General features: G+C 50.0%; 1 protein-coding gene across 2 annotated transcripts in view; it reads left to right on the top strand.

The window, feature by feature from the left end:
* The first annotated feature begins 291 nt into the window (after positions 1 to 291).
* GPSM1 (G protein signaling modulator 1) overlaps positions 292 to 14,989 on the top strand; it is a 69,010-nt gene continuing 54,312 nt past the window's right edge. For both annotated transcript variants that reach the window (XM_034067435.1, XM_034067434.1), the window contains exon 1: positions 292 to 406. In XM_034067435.1, coding sequence (XP_033923326.1) covers positions 312 to 406 — 95 coding nt within the window. In that variant the 5' untranslated portion in view covers positions 292 to 311. The remainder of the gene's footprint in view (positions 407 to 14,989) is intronic.

The raw sequence follows: 14,989 nt of genomic DNA, 5'->3' as shown, positions 1-14,989 counted from the left end.
CGGGATGTTAAAAGCAGGCTCAACCGTGCCTTGCAGCCCCCCCGCTGCCGGTGCTCCCTGCGCGGTGGAGGGGCGGCGGCGGCTGCACATCGGGATGCTCGGCCCCGCTTGCCCCATTCCACAGGGCGGAGGAGGAGGAGGAGGAAGGGCCAGTGCCCGCCGCGGGGCTGACATCAGCCGGAGGAGGGGCCTGCCCGTGAGTTTCTTTGCTGGGTGCATCACTTCCCGGCGCTGCCATCCTTCGCTGCCCGGTGCCGGCTGCAGCCGCGCCTGCCTCCGCTGCGGCGGGCGGCCCGGCGGGGCTGGTGCCCATGGCGGGGCTGGTGCCCACGGCGAGCCCGGTGCCCATGGCGAGCCCGGCCGGCGGGGACAGCCCCGGCTCCGCCGCCCGCCGCCTTTACTCGAGGTGAGCGGGGCTGCGGGGGGAGCCCGGCCCGGCCCCGCCGAGCACGGGGGCTCCCGGCCGAGAGGGAGCAGGGCGGGGGCCCCGCGGGTGTCTCCCTTGCGGAGGGAGAAGCTGTTGCAGGGCTGGGGACCCGCAGGAGTGGGGCGGAGGGGAGAATGGGGTGGTCCTGCCGTGGGGCAGCGCTTCCTCCGGGTGTGGGATGGGGGGAGCTGTGGCTTTCCTTGGCGCTAGCCCGGGGCGAGCAGCTCCTTCTGTTAAAGAGGCTGTTGCTGGAGCCCGCTCTGTGCTGGGCATTTGCATGGGAGGTTCCTGATCGCACTGCAGAGACTTTAAGTCTTAGCTTTAAAATTGGGCGCTACAGAAATTCACATAAGGCTGGGGAAAAAATAGCTTCAGGCTGTGTCTTGCGTGCTCTTTTCATTTGGATAAAGTCTAAAGTGAGTCAATTTGAGGCCTTATGACATTGCTTGGAGCATTGTTCATATCGTTGTTCATCCTCATTATGCTTTATTTCTTCTCTAGCAGCCAGAAGTGGAGGTAGTGCAGCATCGGGGCTAGAGGGCAAAACAAAAAGGAGTACTAGAAGTCTATGCAATATAGTAGCTGCTCATCAGTTCTCTTTGAGACGATTAGCACAGCAACTAGTGGGTTGTGTAGTTTAATGAGTAGCAGGACAGCAGGTGGGGTTGGGTTTGTTGTATAGCAACTCGTGGGGGATTGAAAAGAGAACTCGGAGTTAAAGCTGCTGCTGTGCCTGCACTGGAGGAGGAGCACCCGGCTTCTAACCAGCTGCATCTTTTCCCTTCTTTCTCTCTTGTTTTTCTTGAGAACTTAGGGAATAACCAATTATAACCCCTGTTTAGTGGGAAGAGAAATGGGAAGTTTCTCTCTTGTGCTTTATCCTGGGGGGCTCTGTTAGGGCCTGTGCTGGTAGAATTTCCTGTGTGCTCCTTGGACTTACTCTCAGCCTTTGAAAATACATGTCAGTGGTACTCTGCCTTTATTGCACTGTTTTAACTGGAGTTGTAGCTTCGAGTTTCTTCCTTAACTTCACCTGTGTTGCAGTGTGGAAACTTCTAGCTTGAAGTACATGACTCTAAACTCCATCCAATAGGTGTATCTGTGGTGACAGGCAGAGCCAGGTGTACTGACTGGAATCCAAGCCTTTCTCAGTGTGGGGTGTTTTCTGGGCCTGGGAGCAGTAACTCAGGTGTAAGAACTGCAGAAGGTGCTGGTGCAGGCAATGGGTACCAGACCCCTGATCTGAGGGGATGGGGGAGATGTTTCCTCAGAGAAGAGAGCTGGGATGGAAAGAATGTGCCACAAACCTGGAAGTGTTTGTTCATTTTCCTACATCCCTCTTTTATGTCCCTAAATTCCACCTATCCCAAGCAAAGGTGTGTGTCCTGTTGTGCTTGCAGTAGGACCCTGTTGCTGCCTAGGTTAAACTCAGAGACCAAAGTTGGGAGCATCCTTGCTACACCATACTTTACAAAAGAGGTCCTGTGCAGCTCTGTGTGGCTGCTCTCACCTTCCTGATGCTGTTTATTTTGTTGCTGTTGTCTTGAGGGAGGCTTACTGGGAAAACAGGGCTTGGGAAGCAGGGAGCAGCTGTGGCTCCCAACAGACTGGTGTGGCTGTGGTGCCCAGCTGCTGGTGCTGAATGTGGTGGGGCTTGCTGGAAACATCAAACTCTGTGATTGTGCTCCATGAACTTGAGCTGAGCAAGATTTGCATGAGCCTGAGTTAATGCTTTGCCTTGGGTTGATCTGGTACTAATGTGTGTCTAATTCAGCTGTGTGTAACCTCTGAGGACTTGTGTTGGGGCTGGGCTGTGGGAGCTCTGAAATACCTGCTTGCAGCAGTGCCTGCTCCATACTGCCACAGATACACACTTTCTGGCCACACGCTGGCTGGCTGACCTTTAACATGTAGGAAGCACCAAGTCCATAAGATGCCTCCCCTGGACCATGGTTCCTGAGAGTGTCAAGCTCGTGATAGGGAAGGGCCAGTGTCCAGAGAGCTCCCCTAGATTTGGTCCTTCACTTCTAAGAGGCCACTCTAGAGAGTTCCAAGTGTGAGAATGAGGCACAGGGATCCTGTGGGGAACCCATTGCTGCACTGCACTGACATCACAGTGTTACTGATCCCCTGACAGAAAGAACATCATCTGTTGCTGCAATTAGACCAGAAATGTATAAATCGGTGTATCTGGCACAAAAGCTCAGATTAAAGCACGTATTGTCCCTCCCCTGCCCTGGTCTCTCTAGTGTTTTCAGCAGAGCTGCTGGGGTTTGTGATGTTTAACAACTTCTCTTGATTGTATCCTCAACAGTCTCCATCTCCCTCATTAATGTCACTACAGCAGTACCTGACCTGAATGTGCTGCGGGCAATTAGTGCTCTGAGCACCAGGATCTCCAGGGGAGGGAAAGCTGAGCTGGAAGAGTTGTTGGCCTCCTGACATGGAAGGCAGCAAGGAGGGGCATAGCTCAGCACTGTGGTTAAGGCAGAAGAAACCAGTGTTTCCAAAGTAAATTGGAAAGAAAGGCCATCACTGGAGTGAACCTCCCTCTGGGTTGGTTCCTGTTCATTTTGCACGTACCCAAGGGATCACAAGACCACGTAATATTCTCATTGTTTTCCTGCTGCTAGTGCTTGCAAAATAAACCTTCAGAACTTTAAGTCTGGACTTGCTGTAACACTAAAAGCAATATTGCCCCATTTTCATTCAAAAGGAAATGAAAAGTTACGTATTGCTTGCTTTTAAAATACATTTATCCTTCCAAAGAGCTGGTGTTCAATTGTATCAGCCTTGGGAGAAAATCGGCACCCCCAGCAGTGATGCTTTTTGGTGTTCATAAGGGATTTCACTCAATATTCAAGTGAAGGAGCCTTCTGGTGCTAACCGCTGGTTCTGTGCTAACCTGGGCTGGGTTTAAGCAGCAGTGTGATGCCAAAGAGCTTTGTGCCTGGCTACAAATCCTCTGATCCCGAGGGCTGGGGAGCTGCTGGCTCGCAGGAGGGTGGCAGAGGCTGCTGCAGGGTTGGTCTGGTTGTGCTGTGCATGAGGAGCCCTGTGCCCGGCAGCCAGAGCTGTGGTGGAGCTCACAGGGAGTTTGTGGGACATGCTGGGATGCTAATGCTTGGGGTGACTCCTGATAGGTGAATGGGAAGTAACTACTTGTTGGTCTTTACCTTATAGAAATACCTGGAGTTGGTGCAGTGATGTCGTTGTGCAAGCAGGACCTATGTAGAGAAGATAATGTATGTGTGATTTTGATCTTGCAGGCTAGTTTATCTGCTGCTTGTGTCTTTGATTTCCTGGTAGATTTTCCCTGTCTCCCTGTTCTGATGTTCCAAATAGTCACAGATGTTCTCTTCTTGTCTCCAGGTAAGGATTTTCCTGCTGGAAATGACATTGTCATTGGTGCTGTGACTGAAGGTTCTTGGTCCTGGATGGGCAGATATGCAGTAGAGGGTAGTTGGTGTCACAGTGAAAATGCAGTGTTCTGTACCACCAGGAAGCTGGGAATGGCTCTTTTTAAATCTCTCTTCACTCCATAGCTCAAACTTGAGATTCCCTGATTATTACATTTGAGAATGCTGATTGAGAGCTTTCTGAAAGCTTCCATCATCTCCTTTGGAGGCCTGTGCAGTCAGTCTCCATTAGGCAGAGAGATGTGAAAACAGGCTAAACATCTCTAAAATAGCTGTGCTGCATCATAGGTGGCCTGAGCAAAAATTATGGGATAGCTGGGCACGCAGGGCTGGGTGTGCTGACATCTGGCTTGGGGCATTTAGAGCAACTCATTCATAGTTTCAGCATTGTGAGTAATGTGGTCATCCCAGTGTGGAGCCAGGCAGAATGCTGTCTCTACACAGCAGGGAGAGGGACCCTTGCTGGTCAGGCCTTGGAGTGGGAACCAGTCCCTGGTGCTGTGCAGGTTTCCCCAGGACCTTTGGCATCCTTTATGACTCTTCTGTGTTTTGCCTTGTGGGATGCATGGAGAAAAGATCTCTTTCCCTTCTCTCTTTGGTCTTTGATGTTAGACAGGTAGAGGATGTGCCTTGTACCTGTGCGGTACCTACCACAGCCTGATCTTCATCTTACTTCTGACCTCTAGGTGCTGCTGCAATCCAAACGATTGTTGTCTGCAGGGTGTTAATTTGATGTGTAGATACATGTGTAAACCAAGCTGAGGTAATACATGGCGCTTTCCTGCTGACTTGCTCTTCAGTGACTCAGGTTGTGCCAGGCCTGCTGCTTGTGCCTCCTGCTCCAGGGGTGAGAGCTGTCCCTTCATCCCCAAATAGTTCACATTGTAGAAGGCATCTGTGCCAGGCAGACTAGAAAGAGCTTTGTTCATTGGCCATGTGTTCGTAGGTTATATGGTGTTTGCTACTGTGTCAACTAAAATCAAATGAGCTTATGTGACTCCTGTGGCCTGAGGACACCTCTTGAAGCCAATTCCCTGTGAGAGGAATGTGAACACTTGATTTGGTCATGCCAGGAATGGACAGCTGGCTCTGGAGTCAAGGCAGCCTTTGACTCTTCCCAGCTGGATGCTGCTTGTGAAGCATGAGTGAGCTGCAAGCCCGATGCTCCATGACTAACCACTGAGGTGCCTTTTGCCTGTTGTGTTAGTCATCACATGCATCCCTCCTGGGAAGGTACGTGAAAGTGTTCATGGCTAACAGGTTTTATTTCTGTGCTTTAAGTAATGTCCAAACTTGCATTCAGCCTTGCTTGAAAAACAGGTTTGAACTCTGCCAGGTCTTGGGCTGCACGAAGTTTCTTGGAGGGATGCATCTTATTTCACTCCTGCTGCTGTTCTGCTTTAAAAGCAGTTATGTCTTCACGTGTACATAGCTCCTTCACAGCCCTGCTCTGTGTGCTGCTTTCCAGCCCAGCTTCCAGAATTCAAAGCCACTTCCCTGTTATAAAGAGAAAACAACTCCTGCCAACCAAAGCCACAAAGCAAATGTCCCTCCTGTGCCTGGGCACACAGGCTGCATCTCCAGACCACAGAGTGGGGCTCTTCAATTCCAGGCTATTTATACTGCCAGTGGGAAAGCAGGAAAGCTTCCCACTGACCCAGCTGCTCCTCCCTAGAGACACTCTTAATTAAACGTTATTTGACAGATATGCTTTTCAACTGGCTTACATTTAACTGGTTAAATGGGATCATTTTTTCCCCCACTGAAAGCTGAAGTAGGGATAATCTTGTTGGAAGGCTGCTTGTGTTCAGAGTCAGTTCTCTCTGTTGCCTAATGTACTAAGCAAACCCCACGACAAGAAAGGTCACAGTCCTGCAGTGCTTGGGGAGGACAAGGGGAAAGGGACACCAGCACCAGCTGCCTCTGGCTTGGAGCACAGCAGCTCTGAACAATGCCCTGCAATGTTATGCAACTGCCTGGGGAAGGAAGTGGAAATTTATCATTACAGTGCAGTTTCAAGGGCAATATTCAATGAGCAATTTGCAGCACAAGCCTGTATTTAACTGCCTTAACTAACTTCTCCCAGGATAAGATGACAGGGCTGGTAAGGGCAGTAGCTGTAGCTTCTGCTCCACCAGGAGTGGAGCAAATACAATGTCTTCTTAGGACTGAATCTGAGGCATTGGACTGAGAGTCTTTCAAGTGAGTATCCAAAGCCCAGACCTCTCTAATGGCCTGATATGCAAGTGCCTGTCTGATTCCTGTCCCATTAAAGCCTGGGAAAGGGGGAGCAAGCGTGTGCTGCAGTATCTCAGTGATCTGTTTGCTCTTTCTTCTTTGAGTGGAAGCAATAAAAAGACCTCTCTGTAAGGCCCCAGACAGTGGAGCAGTAACACAAACCCTGAATGAATTACTTGAAGTCAGTGCTAGTATGTGATCAGTGCCTTCAGGGTAGAAATAAATAGCTTACAAACCTTTTATTCCCAGTTTTCCTTCAGCAAGAGGATTTTGTCCAGGGATGATGGGCACTGGAACCACAGACCTTTCCTTTCTCACTCTGAGATTAGAACTGATGTATCTAAAGAAGCTTCATCTTCTGCTGGGAGTCAGTAGCTCTGTGCAGCTGCTAAATCTGAAGGAGTCTTGAATGAAGAATATTGTATTGTTTAGTCTCTCCTCATGCTTTGCTGTTACCTTTTGCATTGACACCTCTGGAGCAGCCAGAGAGGCTTTCCTCTGGGAGTGTGGGGCTAATGCATCTTTTCCCCCAGATACTGCGGGAGAAAGATTAGGAAAATGGATTTAAAATGGGAGAAACACGTATGTTATTTGTATACCATAACTCAGCACAGAAACTCTTTCATGTTGAGCCCTTTCTCCACCTGAGAGCAGATGTTTTGCCTTGGAAGCTGCTTTTAGAACTGCATGGCTGAACCTCGGAGCTGTCAGTTGATGGTATGTGGTTTGCTGCAAAAGCTGCTGCTGTGTTTGCTCCTGGGAAGCAGCTCTGCACATGTGCTGACCAGAGGGTTCCTCCTGCCCTGGGGATAGCTCCAGTTCCTCCCACGTTCTGGCTCCTGGGAGCACACAGGGATGGTGGAAGGGAAGCTCTGTCCTGCTGAGCCCCATCCCTGGGGGCTGTGCAGGGCTTGTGCAGGGCTTGTGCGGGCATGGGGCTGGCTGCTGAGCGTGATGGGGCCTGATTCAGAGCCTTCCTCATGCCTGCCCCATGCAGCCTGTGGAGGAATGGCTCCTGCTGTAGGATTGCAGCACATTCGGCATAGGGAGATGGGCTTTCCTTGTAGTGTTGCAGCAACGTAAATGATCAATGGTTGTGTTGAATTCACACTGCTGGGACAAGCAAGTGACCCATGTGAGGGTGCTGAGGTGCTGGCACAGGGTGCCCAGAGAAGCTGTGGCTGCCCCGTCCCTGGCAGTGTCCAAGGCCAGGTTGGACACAGGGGCTTGGAGCAGCTGCTCCAGTGGAAGGGGTCCCTGCCCATGGAGCTGGATGAGCTTTAATGTCCCTTCCAGCTCAAACCATGCTGTGATGCTATAATCCACACTGCAGAGCTGAGGTGGTTCTTAGTGAACTCCATCTGTGGAGAATCCATTCATGCCTGAGGAAAGCTGGAACGTGCTGGTTAATATTAATCTATCTGGGGCTGTTTGTTAATTACTCACAGTTTGTGTTACAGTGGTGTCCTGTGCTGCTGCACTGAACTGAGTGGGTCCTGGAAGGGTTAAATCCATCCCAGTGGTTTGGAAGCTTGGTAAATATCAGTATTTTATTTCAGCCTTTCTGGGAAATATCATTTCTGTTTTCATGGGTGGGAAATTGTAGAGTCTTCAGGGTGAAAGCGAATGAATATCGGTGGCAAAGCTGGGAGCTGAATGTCCTGACCCCACTCCTTCCCTTCAGCACTTCCTGACCCATGTCAATGAGATTGACTGTGAATTGAAAAGACCTTGACTTTGTTACTGACCCGTGTAGGGCAGCACTTCCATGGTGTTACAATGGTTCTGCTGTTCTGCTTAATACAGGAGGAACCAAACAGTTGTGTAAAGGAAGTTACCAGCTGCTGAATGAAATACCAGGCTCTGCCCATTTGCAAGGTGTGCCTTGTGGTGGGAATGCTGCAAACCACAGGCCCTGGGTGAGGAAAAGGAGCAAGCTGAGCAGCCACGGGATCTGGTCACCACCTAACCCAGCTCCAGGTACTGGCTTGAAGCAAGCAGAGAGGAGCCCTGAGCTGTGGGTGCTCAGCAGCTGTGACTCTGCAGTGATCTTGGGCTGTGAGAAGGGAGCAGTTCATTTAGAAAGGGAGAGGGGGGCACTGAGAAGTGTTCCCTGTCAGAAAATCACCTGCAAGTTAAATCACATCAGAACTGAGTGAGTTACTGGCTGTGCTGCTGGAGGGGTGCTTGTCTCTGGGCCATGGTGAAAGATGGAGAGAGAAAATCACACAGGCAGGAAGCCCTTGGGATGGGCAGCAGCTGCCAGTGCATTGGGAAGGGTCTGTTGTTACCATAGTCCAGTTGTGCTCTTGTGAAGTCAGTGTTTTGTGGCTGGTACTGCTTCAGAAAACAGCCCCTTCTGTATCAACTGTCTGCAGAGATTTGTGTTGAGAAAGTTGGGGATTGTATTTTGCTGCAAAGAACAGGCCATCAGATCTGGCTTGTTCACTGGCCAAGCTTTCTGCAGCAGGAAGGCAGGGCTAGAAACCAGCAGTGACTAAACAGATGGAAATATCTAACATCTGAAGCAATGGGGGTTTCTCTTCTATTTCTGACAAATCAGCCCTTTGGTTTCAGTGAGGAGCAGCAGCTTGGGAGAGCTGTGGGCCAGCATCTCATGGCAAGTAAGCAGGGACTTGAATACATAAATGCAGATGAATATCCTGGAATCAGGAGGCTCCACGTGTGCCTTGAAGCATTTCCTGGCCTCTGAGTTCAGCTGTGTCTGAGCTCCCACATGCTCTAAATAATAAAACACATGAGTTCACTCAATGCACCCGGAATTTCCAGGCTGCAGCCCTTGGCCAGGCCTGTATCCATTGCTGCCATCAGGGCTGTAATCCAGGAAACTTCAGGCATCAACTAGTTTTTGAAGTCTGTGGTTTTGTGCTTTCCTGGGTAAAGCCAGAGAAGAAAGGGAGGCTCTTGTGTCATCTGCATCCATCCTTTCATGTGCACGCTGGGCGCACAAACAGCACTGTGCCAGTACCACCTGCTGTGTGAGGAGATCGCATTCTGCTAGCACCACTGACAGTGTGTTCAGGTTCAAGGAGTTAACAATAACATTCTTGGAAATAGCCACTTTTTCCTCTGTTCTGGAGGAAAATGAAAACTCGCTCAGCAAAATGTACATCTGGTTCAATCAAACCACGTTAGTGTTTTTGGCAGAAAGGTGTTATTGGTCCTGCCATTGAGTGACCATTTTGCAGAGAGTTGTGTGAGAGATCAGCAGTGGGAAAAGAGCCTGTGAAAGCTGCATGTGTTGAGGCACTGGCCTGTCCTTCCTTAGACACTGGATAGAGCTCTTTGCTGTGAGGGTGCTGAGGCCCTGGCACAGGGTGCCCAGAGCAGCTGTGGCTGCCCCATCCCTGGCAGTGCTCAAGGCCAGGTTGGACACAGGGGCTTGGAGCAGCTGCTCCAGTGGAAGAGGTCCCTGCCCGTGACAGGGGTTGGAACTGGAGGAGCTTTATGGTCTCTTCCAGCACAAACTATTCCATGATTCGATGAGAAGTGAGCAGAGAGAAGCTGTTGTGTGCCCTGCCCTTGGCTCCCTCCCATTGAACAAAATGAACTTCTGTGGTGGCAACGTCTCTGTCTGAAGGACCCTGGGTGAGGGTCTGAGCTATGGTTTTGGGGAGCCCTTTGAGGTGGGGTGGAGCAGGGCCAGCTTCCAGCCATGCCTGGTGGAGCTCACCTGCCCGGGTGGCTGTGGGCAGGAAGGAGATGCTCCACAGACCTGGCTCCTATGAGAACTGAGTCACTTGTCATGGCTGGCGGCTCTCTGGGGCTGGTTGCCTGAGGCTAACTTGGCACACAGACAGGAGACAGAAAACTGTAGCTATCTATACGCAGAGGAGAGAAAAGTAACAGCTCAAAATGTGTGACTGGAATGAAAATTGAAAGCAGGATTCCCAATTAAAGCTGTGCTGTTGGAGGATGTACCCGCTCCTGAAGGGCTCCAAGGCACAAATGCCCTGGATTAGATGAGGAAGGCTCCTCCAGCACACGAAATCCGTGTGGAAGCAGTGTTGCTACTACACATCAGCATCTTCCCCAGCCTGCCACCCCTGTGGGTTAAGGTAAGGAGCACTTTTGTCACCTGCTCCATAGCCCCATCACTGCTGCCTCCATTTCTGCTGCCTGCTGTTGCACCGTGTCTTTCGCTGCTAGATGATGATGTCTCTATGCTGAAGCAGGGATGTCTTTCTGAAGACATGCATTATGCAGCAGTCAGGATAATGAACTCCCTGGATTTGGGCATGTGTGGAGCCCTGGTGCTATATCCTCCCTCTTTCACCAGCGTAAGGCAGGAGGGGAGATGCTACAGCAGCCTGTGCTCTGTATAAGTCCATTGCAGTATCTGTAAGGTTGCAAGAAGGATCTAACCTAATCCTAAAATAGGTCTGTGGAGAGGTCTCCGCTAGCCACTCCTGCTCCTTCTGTCTCCTTAACTGTGTGTTTCCATCTGGCAGGTAATACATGATATAACCTTTAACTTTTGGCTTCGTTATTTCTACATGCACAGTAACAAATGCTGTGCCAAAGGCAGCTGCGCAGCCGTAGGGAAGGTTGGGGAGAGAAAGAAATATGGAAGGTGGGGGGAATTGGAGGTTAAAACCATGAAGAATGTGGCTTTAGGAAGCTTGGTTTGGGAAGGGTGTCCCCTTTCCAAGGATGCTGGGTTCTGGCTCTAGCCAGGCATAGACAGCTGCAGCTACACACAGCCAAGGCAGAACATCCCTCTAGGCTGAAGGTCTGCTCCTGCTCTCGGCTGGACCTGAAGTGTATGAGGGATGGGAGAGTGTCTGCTGTGGTGTAACAGGAGCTGTTGTGTTTGGAGGGAGTGCAGGGTGTTTTGCTGTAGTTGATGTGCTGCACGTCTTTACCTTCCTCTATGAGGAAAACAGAGGAGGATTTCTGGCATCGGAAAGCTGAAAAGTCTGATGCTTCATCCTTTTATTCCCCTTAGCAAAGGCTCAGTTCCAAGAAACACAGGAAAGAACAGAATTTTGGGTTTGGGTTTTGTGTTGTTCATAGTAAGTTTTGCAGTTGTCTCAAGAAGCAAATCATTACATGGACTAACTCATGATTTCATTATAACAATGAGAAAATTATTAGGGAGAGCATTGGTGTTCATGCTGTATCCAGGAAGACTTTCCCAGAACTATATTTATACAAATTCCTCCTACAGAAAACCAGGACCAGAGTCTGTTTCTCAGATGCAGACATACCATGGCTTGATCAGATTGGGATATATGCTTACCTGCTACATCCACATGTGATGGAATTACAGTAAGTCCATAGTACTGGAGCATCCCCTGGTGTGGAGCTGTGTTGGGGACTTGCCTTTGTGCATGTGCTTCATGCAGATGTACAGTGCAGGAGTGCGAAGCACTTCCAGGGTAGGTGTTATCCATGGAGCTATACTAGGATAGAAGTGCTAACAACTGGGGATAATGCTATGGAGGACTAAGCCATAGGATCCTCTGGAAGATGTGAAACCAGCCTGCAGGATGCTGGAGCTCCAGGGTTCCCTGCAGGGGCAGCAGATGTGGTGCTAGACAGTGGCTCTGCCCTGGGATGAGCAAAGCAGTGTAATTCTCACCCTGCTCACAAGCTGTGTCACTGTGAGGTGGTGGCCCAGCCTCCTGGGAATCCTGCCATGCTCTGGTTTATGGGCTGCGAGATCCATCTCATGGCACATGGGGATGATGAACCCAAAAGCAGTTTTACTGATGCTCTGCAGTCTGGGTTGCACAGAGGATCTGCAGGAACTGTGTCAATAGAGATGCTGATAAGGACTGCAGAGGACCCTGGCTGGTATTAGAGCTCTTGAGGAGCTGCTGTTTCCTGGTTTTTCAGATGGATGTGGAATATGATGTTTATAAAACCCAGAGGGATGCCCTGGGGCTGTGCAGCAGCCTGGGAGAGCAGCAGTGTCCTGCACCTGAGCTCTGGCTCTGTTTGCCAGGGCAGCCTTGCAAACACATCCAGGCTTATTTCCGAGTTCCAGCACCCCTGAAATGTCCAGGAGAGCAGGACAATGCTTTAACAGCCCTCAGAGCGTGAGCCAGCTGCAGACAGGCAAAGGAGAATTGGTGTAATCTGCTCTGCTACAGCTCTGCCAACAACAATCTGTCCCAGTGTGTGGCATCGCTTCCAGCCTGGACACGGGCTCTGCCCACCCGCAGGGGCCACCTTTGGCTCTCTCTGGGTTTGGCACAGAGAAAGGGCTGTAATCACGGAGGAAGGAGCTGCCATGGGCTCATGCTGGTGTGCACTGGCTTGATGTCAGCCTCTTCACTGGCTTTCCTAAGTGGCCATTTGAAGAAAGAGCAGCTGCTTGTTTGGGTTCACTGGGCTTGATCCCTTGGTTCCTGCTAATTGCTTTTCAGTGAGTTCTGCTGAAGAGGGACAGGTTCATGCTGTTCATGCCACTAAAGTCACATCCAAACCCCTTGTAAGAGGGACTGTTGGTGCTAGAGGGCTGCAGAGCATCATGAGCAGTCTCCTGGTGAGATGGGATTGCTCAAAGCCTAGATAGCCCAGGGTGCGTGTGATCAGATAGATCCCAAAGACCTCTCTCCTGGGCTGAAATACTTGGCTTGGGGCTGAAGGGAAGCAGATGAGAAGGGAACCTGTAGGTTGCTGAGAAGTCAATGGAAAAACCACTCTGGTGTGAACTTTGCCATCATTGCCTTTTACCCTGCATTGTACTGTGCCCTGAGCATGGACCAGTGTGTGGTAGGAAAGAGGCAGTGGGCAGGGGAGGTTCCAGATGAGGCTGTACATGTGGAGGGGGCATGGGCAAGGTCCTGGGGGCTGGGACAGGCAGAAGTGGCTTCCTTTGGCTGGTCTTGATCATGGTCCAGCCCCTGATGCTGCTGGGACTTGGCAGCATCTTTTCAATAGGCAGTTGTTTTCCTGCTGCAAGTCCATGCTCCAGGCCTGGAGCTATTGGCAGGTTGAGAGGAAGGAGAAGGGGGAACTGGAGTTGGAGAGGTTTCCAGGCAGGCCTTGGGCCTGTGGGCTCTGCGTTTCTGGGAAGACAAGACTTGCTTTCATTTGGCTTTGGGGATGTAGCCTGGGTGTGCAGGGAAGGAACCCCCCTGATGCCCCTCAGCCTGTGCAGTGGCACAACTGGAACAGTTGTGCTGGGTGGCACCTGCAGAGCTGAGGCTGACCCTGCTGGTAGCACTGGGGGAGGCTGTGATGCCTCAATGAGTCCCTATATAAAGATGGGTAACAGAAGTTGGGTAACATAAATAGAACAGCTAATAAATAATCTGTTTTCATTGTATAGCTGTTAAATGACTATATGTTTTTCTAATGTATATGGTAATGGTAACCCAGTGTATTTTGTAGCAGGAGCACTATATGCTGATTTAAATCCAGCATATTCTGAGGGGATGTATTGACCTAATTGCTGAAGTAATGTCATAATGAAAAGCCATTCAGACTGCACGTCCTCTCCTGCCCTCTGATTTCTGAAGTAACTGAAGGAAATAGCACTTCACTTCTGGTGAAATCATCCCATGGGGTTATTTCATTGCAGTGTGATGGATTAATTTCATTGAAGGCTCTGTATAAGACAGCAAAATGCTCTTGGAAAACTCAGGAAGTTTCCGTCATTTTGCTGAGCTCATTTGAAGCATCCTCAGTGACAAAATATGGGCTCCTAAACCTCTGTCCTGCTGCAGGTGCTGGCTTGCTTGGTACTTACTCTTTGTGGCAGATGTCAGATGTTAGAGCTGTTGCTTTGCCTGTGGTCTGCAGGTATGGGGGTGAGGGAGATACTGCCAACACGGGCTGAGCATCCCCCTTTGTGCCCCCCTGGGATGGAGCGAGCATCCTCAGCCAGGAGCATGGTTAATCCAGCAGCACTTGGCAAACCAGCACTGCTGACCTCTGTGCTCCTGTCCCTGTAGCTCAAATGGTGGTGGCTGGGTTTGTACCCTGCTAATGTACCATGCAAAGCGGTGATGCTCAGCCTCTTCAGAAGGTTTAATTCTCACTCCTCTTGAAAGTGAGCTCTCCTGCACAGTTCCCCTTCAGAGGCATTTGATCTGTTCATATGCTTAGCAGATAATAGTTTTAATAATTTCATTTGGGAGTCAGCATATGTTTTAATGAATTAATTTTCAAATTGGTGTCTCCTTCATACTTCCCTTAGACCCTGAAAGCATTTGCAACTTATAATTTAAGTGCTTTGAAACTGGGCAGCAAGTGAAACTGCTAACCAGGATGATTCACATTTGCACCTCAATCCCATCTGAGCTTCCTCATCTGCTGCAAATTAATTACATCCCACCAGGATCCTTTGATATTTGAGTAATTTTGGAGCACCAAGGCTTAAAATTGTGCCTGTTGCTTTTCGAGGTTTCACTCCTCAGATGATGGAAAAAATTGATTGTGTTCTCTGTGCTTGCTCTGGGTTAAGCTGTATTATGGCAAGGGTTTGGTACATGGGTTCAAGATAATTGTTACCAGTGTATAACGTATTGAGGGCCCAGTCCTTCCAGGTGTAGAGCTGCTTCTAGAGTATCTTAATCTCCTGGAGTTGGGGCATCTCTTTGGCCAGGCATCAGAGCCATGGAGGTAAGTCATGGTTGGTGAGTGGTGTGCAGCCCCAGGTTGGTGTGAGCAGGGAGCTCCATGCATGACTTCTGCTTCCAAGCAGGCAATGGGGAGTTTGAATCTGAATTTCCAACAATAATGCAGCTTGTTGGAGCCATTATGAATTGAAATGGGGTCTTATTCAGCTCTGCTAATAAGAGGGTAAATGCAACTAAATACAGCTGTCTTCCTCACTGCCATTTGGAATTTATTAGCAAATATGCAGTGGAATTGAATTCCTTGTAAGTACTGTGCAGCTAATGGCAGATAGCAATTAACTGAAATGACT

The sequence above is a fragment of the Melopsittacus undulatus genome, chromosome 11 (genome assembly GCF_012275295.1).
Source record: "Melopsittacus undulatus isolate bMelUnd1 chromosome 11, bMelUnd1.mat.Z, whole genome shotgun sequence".
Taxonomy (NCBI): Eukaryota; Metazoa; Chordata; class Aves; order Psittaciformes; family Psittaculidae; genus Melopsittacus; species Melopsittacus undulatus.
The sequence above is the reverse complement of the archived record's forward strand: the minus strand, read 5'-3'. Positions and strand labels throughout refer to the sequence as shown.